This window comes from Pleurodeles waltl, chromosome 7, assembly GCF_031143425.1.
Source record: "Pleurodeles waltl isolate 20211129_DDA chromosome 7, aPleWal1.hap1.20221129, whole genome shotgun sequence".
NCBI classification, from domain to species: domain Eukaryota; kingdom Metazoa; phylum Chordata; class Amphibia; order Caudata; family Salamandridae; genus Pleurodeles; species Pleurodeles waltl.
The window spans coordinates 855809407-855826945 of record NC_090446.1 but is presented as its reverse complement, the minus strand read 5'-3'; the positions used below and the strand labels follow the sequence as shown (position 1 = coordinate 855826945).

General features: G+C 45.9%; 1 protein-coding gene across 1 annotated transcript in view; it reads left to right on the top strand.

Annotated features, from left to right (window-relative positions):
• LOC138245633 (gamma-aminobutyric acid receptor subunit alpha-6-like) overlaps nt 1-17539 on the top strand; it is a 288378-nt gene that overhangs the window by 22255 nt on the left and 248584 nt on the right. The window contains exons 4-5 of the mRNA XM_069199369.1: nt 7036-7256; nt 7348-7430. Coding sequence (XP_069055470.1) covers nt 7036-7256; nt 7348-7430 — 304 coding nt within the window. The remainder of the gene's footprint in view (nt 1-7035; nt 7257-7347; nt 7431-17539) is intronic.

The following is a 17539-nucleotide window of genomic DNA, read 5'->3' as shown; positions in this document are numbered from 1 at the left end:
AGCCCTAAGACAGGATTCACTATATGGTCTGTGTGGGCATAGATGCATGAGCAATATGCCCCTACTGTGTCCTTGCCAAACCTGGGACATAGTAAATGAACAGAGCAGCCATTTTAATGCATGTGCTGGACACTGACACGAGTTTCACAGCTACATGGTGGCTACCGTGAGCCCAGGGTTGTTTGGTAACAAACAACTCAGAATGATAAATCCAAGCTGGTAACTGTATTGGATTTATTACAAAATGTACCCAGGGGTCCCCTTAGAGGTGCCCCCTGCAAAAGCTAACTACCCTAGCATGGTTGCTGGCTGGTCACAACCAGCCTGCCGGCACTAGGGGAGAGTCTGAATCCCTGAGGTGAGAGATCCTGCTCTCTGGGATTCAGAACAAAGCCCTTCCTGGGCAGAAGTGATAACACCCTATCCCTCAGGAATGTGCACTGCCTTGCCAGCGAGCTTCAAAGGGCATAGCACCCTTGAATCTTGACCCTCAGGCCTGCTGTTAGCAGCAGATGGCCGTCCCCATTGCAAACCCTCACTTTTGGTGCCTGCAACGACGGGAAACCAGACAAAGAACAGGAGGAGAGGTCAGTCCTGGCTTTCAGCACCCCTAAGGTGTTGCACGCGAGGTTACCTCTCCATTTTATTTTCCTCCTTCTTGCATGCAAGGGAAATAGCCAATGAGGTATAGGAAGTGACCTCTGACCACAGGAAGTGGCCACTTAGTAGACATAGGGGGTCATTCTGACCTTGGCGGTCTTTTCGCAAGACCGCCGAGTTACCGCCGCGGTGAAGACCGCCGACCGCGGCGGTATGCCGCTGTGCGCATTCTGACCGCTGGGAGCGTTCCGCCGGAAAACCGCCAGCAGCCACACTGGCGGTCGGCGGGAAAGTGGAGACTGGTCAACCTCCACCGCCACGCCAGCAGAACACCGCCCACAGAATTACGACCCACATTTCTGTGTGGCGGTCTTCTGTTGGCGGTCTTCTGTTGGCGGTCACCTCCCCATGGCTCCTGTCACCTCCCGGAGGACCAACGCACAAGGTAAGTTGATCGTCCGTGAGGGGAGGGGGTGGGGGGGTGTTGTGTGATGTGTGCGTGCATGGGGGTGTGCGTGTGAGTGTGTAGAGGGGGTGTGTGAGTGCGTGCATGCGGGCGGGGAGTGCTGCTGTGCCTATGGGCAATGTGTGTAGTTCGGCTGGTGCGCATGTCGGCATGTATGTGTGCGGGTATGTGTCCCCGTTGTGTATGTGTGTGTGTAGGGGGTGTGTATATGTGCATGTTGGGGGTGTGTGCATGTCGGGGTGCGTGTATGTGCATGTCGGGGTGGGGGTGGGGAGGGGGTTCGTACCACCTCTGGGGGGTGGGAGGGGGGTGGAGGGTGTGGGGGGAGGACTCGGGGGTGCAGTGGGGGGTGGGGGAGACCCCTATCAGTGCCAGGGAAGGAATTCCCTGGCCCCGATAGTGCCTACCGCCATGGTTCGCATGGCGGTTCCCGAACGCCAGAAACCGCGGCGGTAAGCAGGGTCATGATACCGTTGGCGGTCTTGGGTCGACCGCCGGACCGGAGTGCGCAGACTCCAGCCCGTCGGTCATGACCGCCGTGGCTGTCGGAGTGGGGAAGTGGCGGTCGGTCGCGGCGGTGACCGCCGCGGTCAGAATGCCATTTTTAATACCGCCGGTCTGTTCGCGGTCCGACCGCCGCCTCTCCGCCGACCGCCAAGGTCAGAATGAGGGCCATAGTCACCCTAAGGTAGATGACCCATTGGTCACTACTAGGTGCCCCTAAATGCCACGAAATACAGTATTTAGTGGGAATCCCTAGACCAAGTAATCAGATTCTAAGGACAAAAGAAAACCAGCAACAAGGAAGTCCCAAGACTCGAGAACTGAAGTCCTGCTGCACTAAGAAAACCCTGACTGCTGCACCCAGGACTCGACAATCACAGCTGAGGGGTTGCTTGGACATCAGACAGACTCTACAAACCCCCAGAGGGCCTCCACTCTTTGAAAATCGCCAGTGACCTCCCTCCAGAGTGAAGGCATCATTCTGAAACTCTGAGGAACCAAAGACTCATTGAAGGTCACTTCACTGACCTACTGCTGACCAAGGAAGCAGATGCTGCAGCTGAACCAAACTTTGCCCGTCGGACCTTGAGGACAAAACCTAGCAGTGTGCCAAGTTTGGTGGCATTGCGCTCTCCAGTGACCAGACCATGCAATAGCCTTAGGTACTGCTCACCTCATGTCGCTCACCTAGAAGGACAGTCCATTTTGAACTGAAAAAGGACCAGGAGGAAGCCCCAGTCAAGGGTCTTTAGGAACCACCTAGACCTCCCACCAGAGTGCCGACCTGTAAAGCAACCCTCAAAGTGACAAATGTCTGCAGCTGTTCCTGCTGGAACTGAGAGTTGCCCAAATTTCTCCAGCTGGCCCAAGGTACCCATTGATGACCTAGACATACCTGCAAAAGTAGACATTGCTAAATGCATTGCCTGACTTACTGTGAGTTTTCAAAGTATTTCTTAATTGATTCCCAGCGTGCGTAATTTTGCACAAAAAGATTAAAGGCCTGATTTCAGAAAAGTGGGGTTGCACGCTTTAGCGCCACCCTAACACCACATGTGTGTGCCGCATCTAAGATACAGCGCACCAAGGTGGTAGTTAGGATCACTAGCATCAATTTTATTTTACGGTAGTTCAGAGCTTTGCAGAATTAGTGTAAAAAATGTTGACACTAATCCTGCAAAGCCCATTGAGACCCATTGTAAACAATGGTGTGCCTCTTTTTAATGCTTGCTCTGAGCAGGCATTAAAAGTGCTGAAAAAAATAACACAAATAAATCTCTATTGTGCCATTTTTTCGCCCCCCACACATGAGGAAACCCCCCTTTGCATACATTACGCCTGGTGCAGGAATAATGTAACGCAAAGGGTTACAAAGTGGCACAGTCCACTTTGTAAATTTGACATGGTGATTTTGGCTTCATTGGGCCACATTAGCATAAAAAAAAAAATGATAATGTGGCGCAAGAAGGTGCCTGGGGTGATTTAATATGCTCCTTAGTTTAAAATGTAAAATATTCACAACTTAAATAATATTTTCTAAATTTTGATGATCTTGGTCTTAAAAAAATTATAAAAATCTGAAGTATTTTTGTAAATTGGTCTTGAGTTACTCTTACTCTTTAGAGTGTGTGTGCCTCAATTTATTGATCCTGTGAGTACAACAAATGCTTTGCACTTCTACAGGGTTCGCCTAACTGCTCAGCCAAGCTACCATACAAATTAGAGCATCAGGTGGCCTAGTTTTACCTCCGTAAACCAATGCGTGGTTGCCTGGAACCCCTGCACAGTGTGCCTAGCTTTGTACACGACATAGATGGCCAGCCTCCTACAAGTATCACTTCAACTAAAACTGATAATTGCAGGTGCTTCATCTTGCACTCGAGACACTGCTCAATTTCCTCTCAGGTACCCAAGAAACTGTAATTGCCATTGTGCTTGTTTTCTTTGAACTATTTAGAGGTTCACAAACCTGTACAATTATAAGAAATTATCATTTGAAGAAATACGGAGTATCTGTTTTTGGCTTGAAGAATCTAATCCAACATTTTGCTACAGTTCTTATTTAGGACCACATTTAAGAGGGCCTTGCTGCTAGTACCCTTGACTACTGACATGGTGCGCCATATTTTAAATATGGCACACACATGGTGGCATTACAGGGGCGTTAAGGGCGCACAAGAATAGTGGCGCTGCACTCGGTACTTCACCACTTATCATAAATCTACCCCTTAGTGCGTGTGAAATTTAGTTGCTTGAAAACCCTGTTTTTTCGGCATCAGTACTGCTTCGCATTGGCTGTTTCTCCAACTCTACATGCTCTCTGAGATTCTAAAACATTAGAGCATTACAAACATTAGAGTTTCACGAACATTTTATAGAGTGTTAATCCTGGAGCCTTATGTCCAGATTTACAAGCGAAGTACCGCAGATGCGTCACTTTTTTTGACGCATTGGTGACGCAAGATGCCCCTTCCTGCACAAAAAACAATCATGCCCACAATGCAAGCAAGCAAGCAAGCAGAAATGTGTGCACCAGCGTAGGGGATAAGGACAGGAATGTGTCATATCTCTTTGACAGGGGGTATTCCTGCCCTTCCGTTTTGATGCAGGGCAGCGCAGCAAGAAGGCTTGCAGCACTGCCCTGTACCAAAACATTGTAAATCTGGCCCTTAGTTCACTGCAAATTTACAATATATTAATCTTCATTACCTTGTTTCTAGATTAATGTTCCCACTGTAAGACTACTGTTCCACTCTATCATTACTATCTTACATTTGTCTGTAGTGTTTTGTCTGTTTTATTTCAGGTTATTGTTTATACTGTCCATATGTTTAATGTACATTAGATAATATTAAATGTACTGGACATCAGTAATTTATTATAAATGTGACCTTTGTATCACACTGTACATAGAATTGACATGCCCACCTCCTTTGCATTCTTCTTTGGCTTCTCATCCTTCTCTCACTAGACAGTCAATGATGCTTAGGTGAGGCAGACCTTCTGTCAGAGACTTAGGGCCTCATTATGACCCTGGCGGTAGAGAACCGCCAGGGCCAACGGGGGCGGGAGCACCGCCGACAGGCCGGCGGTGCTCCCTTGGGCATTCTGACCGCGGCGCTTTGGCCGCGGTCAGAAAGGGAAAACCGGCGGTCTCCCGCCGGTTTTCCACTGCCCCTAAGAATCCTCCAAGGCGGCGCAGCTCGAGGGGATTCTGACAATCCTTACCGCCATCCTGTTCCTGGCATGGGCACTACAAGGGCCCCCGTAAGAGGGCCCGCTAGTATTAAACTGTCTGCGTAGCAGACAGTGAAATACGCGACGGGTGCAGTAGCACCCGTCGCACCTTCCCACTCCGCCGGCTCGATTACGAGCCGGCGTCCTCGTGGGAAGGGAGTTTTTCCCTGGGCTGGCGGGCGGTCTTTTGGAGACCGCCCGCCAGCCCAGGGAAAAACTCATAATACCCTCCGCGGTCCTTTGACCGCGGAGCGGTATTATGGAGGGCTGAATTCTGGCGGGCGGCCTCCGCCGCCCGCCAGAATCAGAATGAGGGCCTTAGTGCCTGATGTAGATCTGGGAGGATGTAATACTCTGTCACAAATGTGACGGATATCCAGTCTGTGTATTATGATACCCATAGGATATAAAGGGATCATAATGCAGGGGACGGAATATCTGTTGCGTTTGTGATGGAGTATTTCCCCCTGCAAAGATCTAAATCAGGCCCTGGGTATTTTTAATACTATTTACTAAAGACCCTCAGAGTTTTTACAGAACCCATTGGCCGCTACAATTGTGTGCTCCTTAGTCCCAGCCTCATGCAGGTCATTTCAGATTTAGAAGATACTTTGTTGACACCGTGATATAGAATCTATTCTGACAGTAGCTCTCTAGTGCCAGGACCATTAAATTGATCCAGACAAAGTAACAACATCAAGATGCTGATGGAAATTACATCATGCTTTCTCCATAAGTTTCAAGATTATAAACCCACTGAATACAAGAATGGCTACAAACTAGCCTTGAGCAAGCTAATTTCTCCACTACCTTCTGTTAATTTACTTATTTTGAACATCTATTTACCTCCACTATGGTTGCACCCACAGAAACAACTCTGCCTTCTTAGCTCACTACTCGCTCACTTAGGGCCTCATTTACGAGGCTCCAGAGGCACCCTGCACCACCGGAGCATCATTTTATTTTAATGCTCCAGTGGCTCAGTGTTCTGGCCCATATTTACAAGGCCACGCAAAGTCACCTTGCATGTCATTTCATGGCCTTGTATGTATGGACCCTTTCACACATAACACTGCTTGAAAGGGGTGTTCCATGGGTGTTGCTGTGGGTGTTCCCATGCAGCACCCATGGAATCCAACTGAATTTTATGCACTCCCGGATTTACAAGTCTGGGATTGAATCAGATTCCTATGCCACCTCAGGAGTGGCATTTAAGTGGTGTACTGCATTCACCAGCACATAGAAAGAGGACAATACCATTAATGATTGTTTATGTTGCAAGGGTACATGTGTTGGGGTTAGGCGCAATTTGTGCGCCGGCGAAGGAAACAAGGACAGGAATGCACCGTATCCTATGGATACCGTGCATTCCTGCCTTTTTGTTTTGATGCAGAGGGAGCAGCAGAAAGGCTTGTGGTGCTGACATGCACCAAAACTTAGTAAATTAAGCCCTCAGTGTCACCCTCTCAGCCTCTGCAGCATTTTACTCTTCTTAAATCATGAACACGTCTATGTTCAGTCCCAGCACCAGGGTCAACAGTCATAGTCCCCCACCTCCCACTCCATTAACTTTACCAAGCTATTTTCTTTCTCCCTATCATCTCCAGCTGAACTTATTCCTATACGTATTCCTATGTCTTTTGTGTACAGTCAGATCCTGTCTGCCCCCAAGTGACGAAATGGTTAGCCATCTAGTTTATGACTACTCATTCAAGATATGTGTTCTTCAATTCATGAATCGATTTCTATTTGAGCAACATTCCATCTCCTCTCTTACGGCTTTTAAAATTACCTTAAAGTCTCAACTACTCATGTCTAAAGTAGTGTTACCTAATTCCAAACACACTAATGTCCTTCCATTACCCTCTACTTAAAATATGTGGATATGTAAATATAAAAAAAACGATCCGACAAAAAGTGGTCCGACAATGGATAACTATAAAAAATTAATAATGCTACACGTTTCTGGGATTTGCCTAATTTTGGTCCTTTCCATCAGTTCATAAAAGTTGCTGTCCTTCCCCATAGGAAACTATGACTTTCTGAAGTTTTTGGGCATAAACTAGTCAGCCATAACTTAATGGCAGGGGATTATCGAAAAACAGACATTCAGCAGATATTTGAATGTGGGAAATTGGTACAAAGGACACAAAGCTTCATTGAATCAATCAAACAAATGTAACGATGAAGACCTCGATGTGTGAACTGTTGTCACTGTATTTTTACAGGAATACAGATTGGATGTATTCTTCCGTCAGACCTGGGATGATGAGAGGTTGAAGTTCCATGGACCAATATCAATTCTGAAGTTGAACAACTTAATGGCAAGTCAAATCTGGACTCCAGACACCTTCTTCCGCAATGGCAAGAGGTCCATATCACATGCCATGACTACCCCCAATAAACTGCTTAGGATTACCCAGAATGGAAGCATTCTGTACACAATGAAGTGAGTTCAAGCCTGATCATCACTGAATGTCCATTAATCTATGTTATTTATTCACGTTAATCAGAAGGAAATGTTCTCTCATGTGTTTTAGGCTCACAATTAATGCAGCATGTCCAATGCTGCTTATAAATTTTCCAATGGATGGACATGCTTGCCCACTGAAGTTTGGGAGCTGTAAGTATGCAATATTCAATTACACTAAAAGATGCTTGCATTAACATGTATGCACTGCTGCTTTTGTTTAATATGGTTTCAAACAACTAGGATGTCACCAAATGCATGCAGCATTCTCTCTTAGCTAGTGGTGGGCTCAATTCCAGCGTAGTAAAAAAAAAAACATAGGAATTTTATGCATTTTCCCATCTAGAGAGTGGCATTGGGAATCAGCCAATGCTCTGAAGGTGGACTACAGTTCTTTCTTGAAGCACTGTGAAGGGCTGATCAATGTATTTATCTTAACCCTTTCCCTGCTAACCCTTTTCTCCTCCTGTGCTAAGCCTGTTTTTTGGCTGTTTGAGGTAATTTTCGCTTACACCCCTTTAATGTTTTGTCCACATAAGTTGTCCATGCCGAATTGCATCCTTTTTTCCAACATCCTGGGGATTCTAGAAGTATCCAGAGTTTGTGGACTCCACTAGAGGGGACTGAGATATTAGCCAAAATACAGCTACATTTGGATTTTTTGAGGAACATTGGAAAAAAGTGCTGCAGAAGAAAGCATCTGTTTTTGTCTCTGCAAAGGATATCAACAAAGGGTTTGTGGTGCTAAAATCACCATCTTGCCAGCTTTCAAGCAAAGGCAGAAAAAAACAATTGTTTCAACACAGTTTCAGGATTTTACTTGGACTTCTCTGAATTTGGGGGTACCATACTAGCATGTGAATTACAGGGCATTTCTCAAAATGGCTTCTTTCTTACACACTGTCTTACATTAGGGAGGCGCAAATACAGAGAAAGACAATTGGTAATGACACTTTTATGCTATTACTTGTTCCTGATAAAAATGGTCCCTCACTTGTGTGGGTAGGCCTAGTGCTTGTGCAAAGCCCTGAGACGCAATGTGGACACTTCACATTTTTCCGCTGAAAACTGACACATTTTTTGCAAAGTGCCTAGCTGTGGATTTAGGTCTCTAACTCAGCCAGCACCTAGGGAAACCTAGCAAACCTGTACATTTTTGAAAACTAGACGCCTAGGGGAATTTAGGGGGGGAGGTGCCTTGTGGGGTTGTCATCAGGTTCTGTCACCCAGAATCCTTTGCAAACCTCAACTTATGTCTAAAAAACACATTTTCCTCACATCTTGGTGATGCAAAGTTCTGGAATCTGAAGGGAGTCACAAACTTCCTTCCACCCAGCATTGCCCCAAGTCTCCAGATAAAAATAGTACCTCATTTGTGTGGGTAGGCCTAGTACCGATGGCAGGAAACACCTCAAAGCGCAACATGGACACATCACATTCTTCCACTGAAAACTGACGCTTTATTAGCAAAGTGCCTAGTTGTGGATTTCTGCCTCTACCTCAGCTGACACCTAGGGAAACCTATCAAACCTGTACATTTTTTTAAACTAAATGCCTCGGGAACCCAGGATAAGGTGACTTGTGGGGCTCTCACTAGGTTCTGTCACCCAAAATCCTTTGCAAACCTCAAAATGTGTCTAAAATTCCTCACATTTCGGTGATGCAAAGTTCGGGCTTCTGGGGGGGCGCCACAAGCTTCCTTCCACTCAGCATTCCCCCAAGTTTTCTGATAAAAATTGTACCTCATTTGTGTGAGTAGGCCTACTGCCTGTGACAGGAAACAGCCCAAAACATATTGTGGAGACATCAAAATTATCTATCACGAAACAACCTGGTTTTGCAAGGGGGTTACCTGCGTTTTTGGTCCCAGGCTCGACAGCCATTTAGGTAAAAACTTACTAAACCTAAACATTTCTGAAAACTAGACTCCCTGGGGAGTCCAGAGAGGTGTGGGTTGTGTAAATCTTCCAAAGATTTATTTTCTAAAATAACCTGTAAACCTCAAATTTAGCTAAAAAAAAATCACATTTTCCTCACATTTATGTGTGGGATCATTGTGCAGGCACAAATGTCCTATCCCCCAGCATTCCTCTTTGGTCTCCCAATAAAAAAAGATACCTCATTTGTGTGGGTGGACCAAGTGCCTGCAACAGGGAAGGACAAAAAACATGTAGAGATTAAGGGGGCACCAAAGTGTGTGGTTAAACGTAGTTTTTTAATATGTTTTTAGATTGACTTTGCTTTGTGCACCCACACAAGTAGGAATCATTTTTAACAGGAGGCCGAAGCGAATGCTGGATGGTAGGAAATATGTGGTGGTGCAGTGATTACACACTGAAATGTGAGGAAAGTATGATTTTTCAGATAAATTTGAGGTTTGCAGAGGATTCTGGGTAAGACAATGTTGGGGAATCCACACAAAACACACGTCCCTGGACTCCCCCAGGTGTCTGGTTTTCAGAAACTCCTGGGTTTGGTAGGTTTCCCTAGATGGCCGCCGAGCCCGGGGCAAAAAAACGCTGATATCCCCTTTCAAAAATACGTCATTTTGTTATAGATTGGGGGCCACCTGCATTTTTGGTCAAGGGCTCCGCGGCCATCTAGGGAACCTACCAAACCCAAACATTTCTGACAGCTAGATACCTGGGGGAGTGCAGAGAGATGTGACCGTTTTTTATCCCCCAATGTTTTCTTACCCAGAATCCCTTGCAAATCTCAAATTTAGCTAAGATGTCACACTTTCCTCACATTTTTGTGTGGAAACGTTGTGGTTTCACCCCTCTGGAACAAATTTTCTGCCAAACGCCTGTGACAGGGAAGGGTCAAAAACTTGTAAATTGCCTCTTTAGACCCACTTCGGTTCCTCTCAGTTTTTCATTGTATACATTTTTAGGCTGACTCTGCTTTGGGCACCGCACACGCAAAGATTTCCTACCACCCAGCGTTCCCCACGATATGCTGACAAGAATGATGCCTCACTTGTGTGGGTTCCCAAAGCAGAGTTAGCCTAAACATGTATAAAATAAAAACTGAGGGGAACCAAACTGGGTCCTAAAGGGCAATATACATGTTTTTGGCCCTTCCCTGTTGCAGGCACTTGGCCCACCCACACAACACGTAGATTGCCCTTTCTGACTCACTTTGTTCCCCCTCAGTTTTTCATTTTTTATGTTTTTAGGCTGACTCTGCTTTGGGCACTCACAAAAGTGAAGTATCATTTTTCTTCTGAGACCAAAGGGAAGGCTGGGTGGAAGGAAATTGGTGCTGGAGTGGTGATCCCACAACTTCCCCACACAGAAATATGAGGAAAGTGTAACTTTTTAGCTAAAATTGAGGTTTGCACAGGATACTGGATAAGAAAATGGTGGGGGATACATGCAAGCCACACCACCAGCCAAGTGCTAGTTCATTGACACCGCCAGCCAAGTGCAAGTCCACACACACCACCAGCAAAATGCCTGTACACACACAGCCAGCCTAACACCAGTACATGAGAGAACCTTTTCCTGGTACCTAGTGGTTTCCTGCCCCACAGGGAGATCAAAAAGACTGAGCTGATCTTTTTTTTTGGGGGGGGGCATTTCAATGCCCATTATCGGCAGCCCTCACCCATGGATGAATAAAAACAAGTCCCTTGTGCCTATTTGGTGACTAGTGGGCTTTCTGCACCCCTGGAAAGCAGATGGGAGACTATGGCCCCTCTCTGCCCCCTGGGGGTCAGAAAGACTGTGCTGATTTTTTTGTGGGGAGGGGTGGGGCTACTGTAATAGCCATTCTAGGCAGCCCCCACTCCTAGATTTAAAATAAATCCCTGCAACTAGTAGGCAGAAACAATGTGCTGATTTCTTATGTGGGGGGCAGGGACATTGCACTGCCCATTCTAGGCAGCCCCCACCTTTTTAGTGAATAATAAAAAAATCACTAGTGCCTAATGGGCTTTCTGCCCCCTGGGGTCATAATGGGGTCTTTTGCTCCATCTGCCATGCAGGGAGGGAGCACTAGCATGCCCATTTTGGGCAGCCCCCCACTCCTACACACTAACAAAAAACATCCCTTATTCTTAGTATGCTTTCTGCCCCCCCCCAAGGGGGGGCAGAAAGCCTGAATTTACTCTAAAACATTAGGGGGAACAAAAGTCCTTGCCCAAGTGGCCGCTCCCCCTTCATGGTGGCTTGTGGGTGGTTCCCTGCTTGGGGATCGCCCTCCCTGGGTAATCCCCAAGCAGGGATCCACTAGGGACGGGTTCCATTGGAAAGGGGAGATTCCTTCCTTTCCAATGATACCCCTCCCATTTGCCTTGGTACTCATGGGGCTGAGATAGCCCACTGAGGATCGAGGCAGTAATAGTGAAATGATCCAGTTGGCGCTGTGCACGCTGATCTTCATTTCACTGATACAAAAGTAACATCCTCTGGAGAAGGGGACCCTCTCCCCCATTTCCTTGAGGCTGTTTCTTTCTAAAAGAAATCCTTCTGGTGCCTGAGAGGGATTCAAGTGCCATGTGGTCGGACAGCCAGGAGCCGTCCAACGCACATGAGTACTGATGCGTTGGATGGCTCCTGGCCATTGGATGCACCGGAGTGGCTAATTTAGTTTTATTTCCCTTAATACCAGCTGCATCAATGTAAATACATAGACTGGACCCCTGACATTAAACTCCAAACCCCAGCTGGATAGTTAGTCTGTGTGCAGTACCTTCAAGCTAGGTTTATCTGGCACACAGGTGCCCTCACAAGATCCCCTGCTGGGAATGTCTCGAATCAGCACTGCCTTGGGCTCGCATTGTAATTAACTCTATATATTTACCAATATGTTAATTGCAATGGATGGCCCCTGTCAGCACGAGATCACACAATAATTTATTGTTCCTTGCATTTCAAAATTCCCAGAATGAGGAATTATTGTTTTGCAGGGTATTCTGCTTGTATTTCTCCCTTTTATCAATCTGGGATAAGCGGATACAGAAAAGGCTGAACTGCTTGCTGTTTCATATCCACGTACAGTGGGTGCCAGAAAGGGAATTTCACCCATCCAAACTTTAACACTGAATGCAGATTGATTATGCAGATTTGCAGACTGTCTAGTAATTTCTTCAGTTTTACTCTGAATATGAAATAAAAGTAGTTTGGCTGTGTGCATACAATTGTTCTATGCCCCAGAGAGAGGAACAGATGTACTATGCCTTATTAACCTCTTAGCTGCTGGGCCTTTTCCCATCCAGTGCTGAGCACTTTTTTGGCTATTTGGGGTAGTTTGAGCTTAGGCCTTCATAACTTTTTGTCCACATAAGCTATCCACGCCAAACTTGCGTCCTTTTTTTCCAACATCATATGGAATCTAAAGGTTCCCAGAGTTTCTGCGTTCCCCTGGAGGAGACCAAGAAATTAGCTAAAATACACCTAAAATTTTGTTTTTTTCAAAAAAATTGGAAAAAAGGGCTGACGAAGAAGGCTTGTGTTTTGTTCCCTGAAAATGGCATCAACAAAAGGTTTATGGTGCTAAAATCACCATCTTCCAAGCTTTTAGGAACAAGCAGACTTGAATCAGAAAACCACATTTTTCAACACAATTTTGGCATTTTACTGGGACATACCCCATTTTTACTATTTTTGGTGCTTTTAGCCTCCTTCCAGTTAGTGACAGGAATGGGTGTGAAACCAATACTTGATCCCGGAAAGCTAAGCATTTCTGAAAAGTAGACAAAATTCAGAATTCAGCAAGGGTGCATTTGTGTAGATCCTACAAGGTTTTCCTACAGACAATAACAGCTGGAAAAAAAAATATTGAAATTGAGCTGAAAAAAATTGCCATTTTTCTCAGAGTTTTACTCTGTAACGTTTTCCTGCAATGTCAGATTTTTTAAAGCAATACACTGTTACGTGTGCTGGACTCTTCTGGTTGCAGGGATATATGTGGCTTGTAGGTTCATGAAGATCCCTAGGTACCCAGAGCCAATAAATGAGCTGCACCTTGCAATGGGTTTTCATTCTATACCGGGTATACAGCAATTCATTAGCTGAAATATAAAGAGTGAAAAATAGGTATCAAGAAAACCTTTGGCCCGTATTTATACTCTGTTTGCGCCGAATTAGCGTTGTTTTTTTCGACGCAAATTCGGCGCAAAACTAACGCCATATTTATACTTTGGCGTTAGACGCATCTAGCGCCAAAGTATGGGCAAATAGCGTCATTTTTTTGCGGGAACGCCTTCCTTGCGTTAATGAGATGCAAGGAAGGCGTTCCCGTCTAAAAAAATGACGGCGACGCAAATGCGTGGTATTTATACTCCCGGGCAAAAATCACGCCCGGGAGTTGGCGGGTCAAAAAACCCCGCATTTGCGCCACTTTTTAACGCCTGGGTCAGGGTAGGCGTTAAGGGGCCTGTGGGCTCAAAATGAGCCCACAGCTGCCCTCCCATGCCCCCAGGGACCCCCCCTGCCACCCTTGCCCACCCCAGGAGGACACCCAAGGATGGAGGGACCCATCCCAGGGACATTCAGGTAAGTTCAGGTAAGTATAATTTTTTATATTTTTTAATTTTTTTTGGTGGCATAGGGGGGCCTTATTTGTGCCCCCCTACATGCCACTATGCCCAATGACCATGCTAAGGGGACATAAGTCCCCTGGGCATGGCCGTTGGGCAAGGGGGCATGACTCCTGTCTTTACTAAGACAGGAGTCATTTAAATGGCGTCTGGGCGTCGAAAAAAATGGCGCAAATCGGGTTGAGGCGATTTTTTTGCCTCAACCTGACTTGCCCCATTTTAAGACGCCCTAACGCCATTTTCCCCCTACGCCGGCGCTGCCTGGTCTACGTGGTTTTTTTCCACGCACACCAGGCAGCGCCGGTCTGCTAGCGCCGGCTAACGCCATTCCATAAATACGGCGCCCGCATGGCGCTTCAGAATGGCGTTAGACGGCGCTAAATTTTTTGACGCTAAACTGCGTTAGCGCAGTTTAGCGTCAAAAAGTATAAATATGGGCCTTTGTATTTCCAAAATGGGCATAAGATAAGGTATTGAGCAGCAGTGGTTATTTGCCCATCTCTGAATTCCGGGGTGCCCATACTAGCATGTGAATTACAGGCCATTTCTCAAATAGACGTCTTTTTTGCACACTGTCTTACATTTGGAAGGAAGAAATATAGAGAAAGACAAGAGGCAATAACAATTGTTGTCCTATTCTGTGTTCCCCCAAGTCTTCCGATAAAAATGGTACCTCACTTGTGTGGGTAGGCCTAATGCACACGACAGGAAAGGCAACATGGACACATCACATTTTTACATTGAAATCTGACGTGTTTTTTGCAAAGTGCCTAGCTGTAGATTTTGGCCTCTAGCTCAGCCGGCACCTAGGGAAACCTACAAAACCTGCACATTTATGACAACTAGACACCTGGGCTGACTTGTGGGGCTCTGATCAGGTTCTGTTACCCAGAATCCTTTGCAAACCTCAAAATGTGGCCACAAAAACGCTTTTTCCTCACATTTCGGTGATAGAAAGTTCTGGAATCTGAGAGGAGCCACAAATTTCCTTCCACCCAGCGTTCCCCCAAGTCTCCCGATAAAAATGATACCTCACTTGTGGGGGTAGGCCTAGTGCCCGCAACAGGAAATGCCCCAAAACACAACGTGGAGACATCACATTTTGACAAAGAAAACAGAGCTGTTTTTTGCAAAGTCCCTAGCTGTGGATTTTGGCCTCTAGCTCAGCAGGCACCTAGAGAAACCTATCAAATCTGCACAGTTTTGAAAACTAGACACCTAGGGGAATCCAAGATGGGGTGACTTGTGGGGCTCTGATCAGGTTCTGTTACCCAGAATCCTTTGCAAACCTCAAAATGTGGCCACAAAAACACTTTTTCCTCACATTTCGGTGACAGAAAGTTCTGGAATCTGAGAGGAGCCACAAATGTCCTTCCACCCAGCATTCCCCCAAGTCTCCCGATAAAAATTGTACCTCACATGTGTGGGTAGGCCTAGTGCCCGCGACAGGAATAGATCACACAACAGTCAATGTTGGTACTTACATGAGGCAACTGTTGACCCTGGGGTGATCCATTCCTTATGCAGGCACTAGGTATAGGCACTCAAGTGGGGTAGTGTTTTAACAGGACAGGTGAGGAATCACTGGGTGGTAGGAATTTTGTGGATCGCAGCATATTCCTGTAGTTTGTGTGACAGAAATACAAGAAAAGTTTTTATTCAACATTCCAGCTTTGCAGGGTATTCTGGGTAAGAAAACTTTGGGGAATACACACAAGTCACACCTCTGTGGACTCCCCCGGATGTCTAGTTTCCAGAAATGTTTGGGTTTAGTATGTTTCCGTATATAGCAGCCAAACTCAGGACCTGCCTTACCAAAACCAGTTTGTTTTGCGATAGATAACTTTGATGTCTCCACAATACAATTTGGGCAGTGGAATTCAGGCTGAACTAAATTGGGGAGCTCCCAAGAGAGCACCCTCTCTGTGCTTGCCCCCGCATTCACCTGCTCTCTTGGTTGGGCTATCCCACTATTGCCCTGTTGCACAGACTGTGCTTGCGAAGGGACAACAGGACTGCCCTCATCACCTCCCTCACAATTAACTGGAAGGAGTTATCCAATGGCACTCCTCCAACTGAAAAATCACTCCCAGAGTCTGCGCCATTGTCCTATCCCTCAGATGCTGTCTCAGTATCTGCTGTCTCAGTCTCTGATCCTATGTCAGAGCTGTCCTCTATAACCAGAGTGACGTCAGCAGCAGTCATCCATCAAGATGCCATCTCTGCTATTGGCTAAACTGTTGCTCTAAAACACTAGCCTACATAGACAGTCACAAAATTGCTGGTATGTGTGTGTGATACGTGCAACAGTAGAGGCCACCTTACCTGCGCTTCTTCCCTCAATCAGCACGTTCTTTCAAGACACTCAAACACCTTGTCACATACCATTCATCACAGTCTTTAGCACCTCCTGCGCCCAGTCCAACAATCTTTATTGGTGCTCCCACTCCCATGTCCTCCTCCTCGGATTCCCTCATTACCACCCAGCAAACGTGCTCTTCATCTCTCCATTGCCACTCCCCACCCCGCACATACATTTCATTTGTATTATAGCGCAGGTAGTGGCTGACTTTACTAATGTACTCAGCTATTTACATAAAATACAGATTTGCTCTTTGCAGTAGTCATAGAAACCTTCTGCGCTTCTTTATGACACTAAAACTGCCACTAGACAAAAGTCTGATCCTTTTGTAGCAGAAACATAATCACAAGACTTGCTTGACTTCTTTATTGCTGCCTAAAAGCTACAGTTGAAATGCGTCAGTTGAAGTATGTGCACTGCGTTGAAGACGCAAGCTGCAACTGCAAGACAACTGGCGGCAAATATATATATATATATATATATAAGATATTTATATTGATCACTTTTATATGTGGGTCTGGTTTTCCTGGGGGCCGATTGCAGCCCCCAGGGAAACCACACATGCACTGACAAAAGTGATATATATATATACCTATATATCTATAGATCTCTATATAGATATATCTATTTACATGGACATATCTCTCTCTCTCTCTCTCTCTCTATATATATATATATATATATATATATATATATATATATATATATGTATAGATCTATATATAGATATATCCATGTAGATAGACATATCTACCTACATGGATTGATATACATATATATATATATATATAAATATATATATATATATATATACACATATATATACATATATATATAGATAGATCTGTATTTTTTTTGTTGGTAGTTGTAGGGTTTCCTTGGGGGCCAAAATGGCCCTCAGGGAAACCCTACAACTACTAAAAATAAAATTGCCCCCACATATATTCGTTATATATTTTTTTTAATTAGCCCCTGGGGGTGGCGCAATCGCGCCCCCCCAGGGGGCCCCGAAATTGAAATGTAAAAATATGGCCCCACAGGGGGTCGCCCTGCCAACGGGCAACCCCCTGTCAATTTAGTTTTTAAAAAAAATTTGCCCCTGGGGGTGGCGCGATCGCTTGTGATTGTGCCTCCCCAGGGGCCCAAACATTTACATAAAAAAATGTGGCCCGGGGGGGTGGCGACCCGTTTTCCTAGGGGGGCTGACCCCCCCAAGTGAAATCCCTGGTGTCTAGTGGCGTTTCCTGGCCCTCGATCGCAGCTGTGCTTCAGGAACGCGTTCAGGAAGGCCTCGTATGAAAGGGGAGAGTCTCCCCTTTCATACGAAGCCTTCCCGAACGTGGGGAAGGCCTTGCG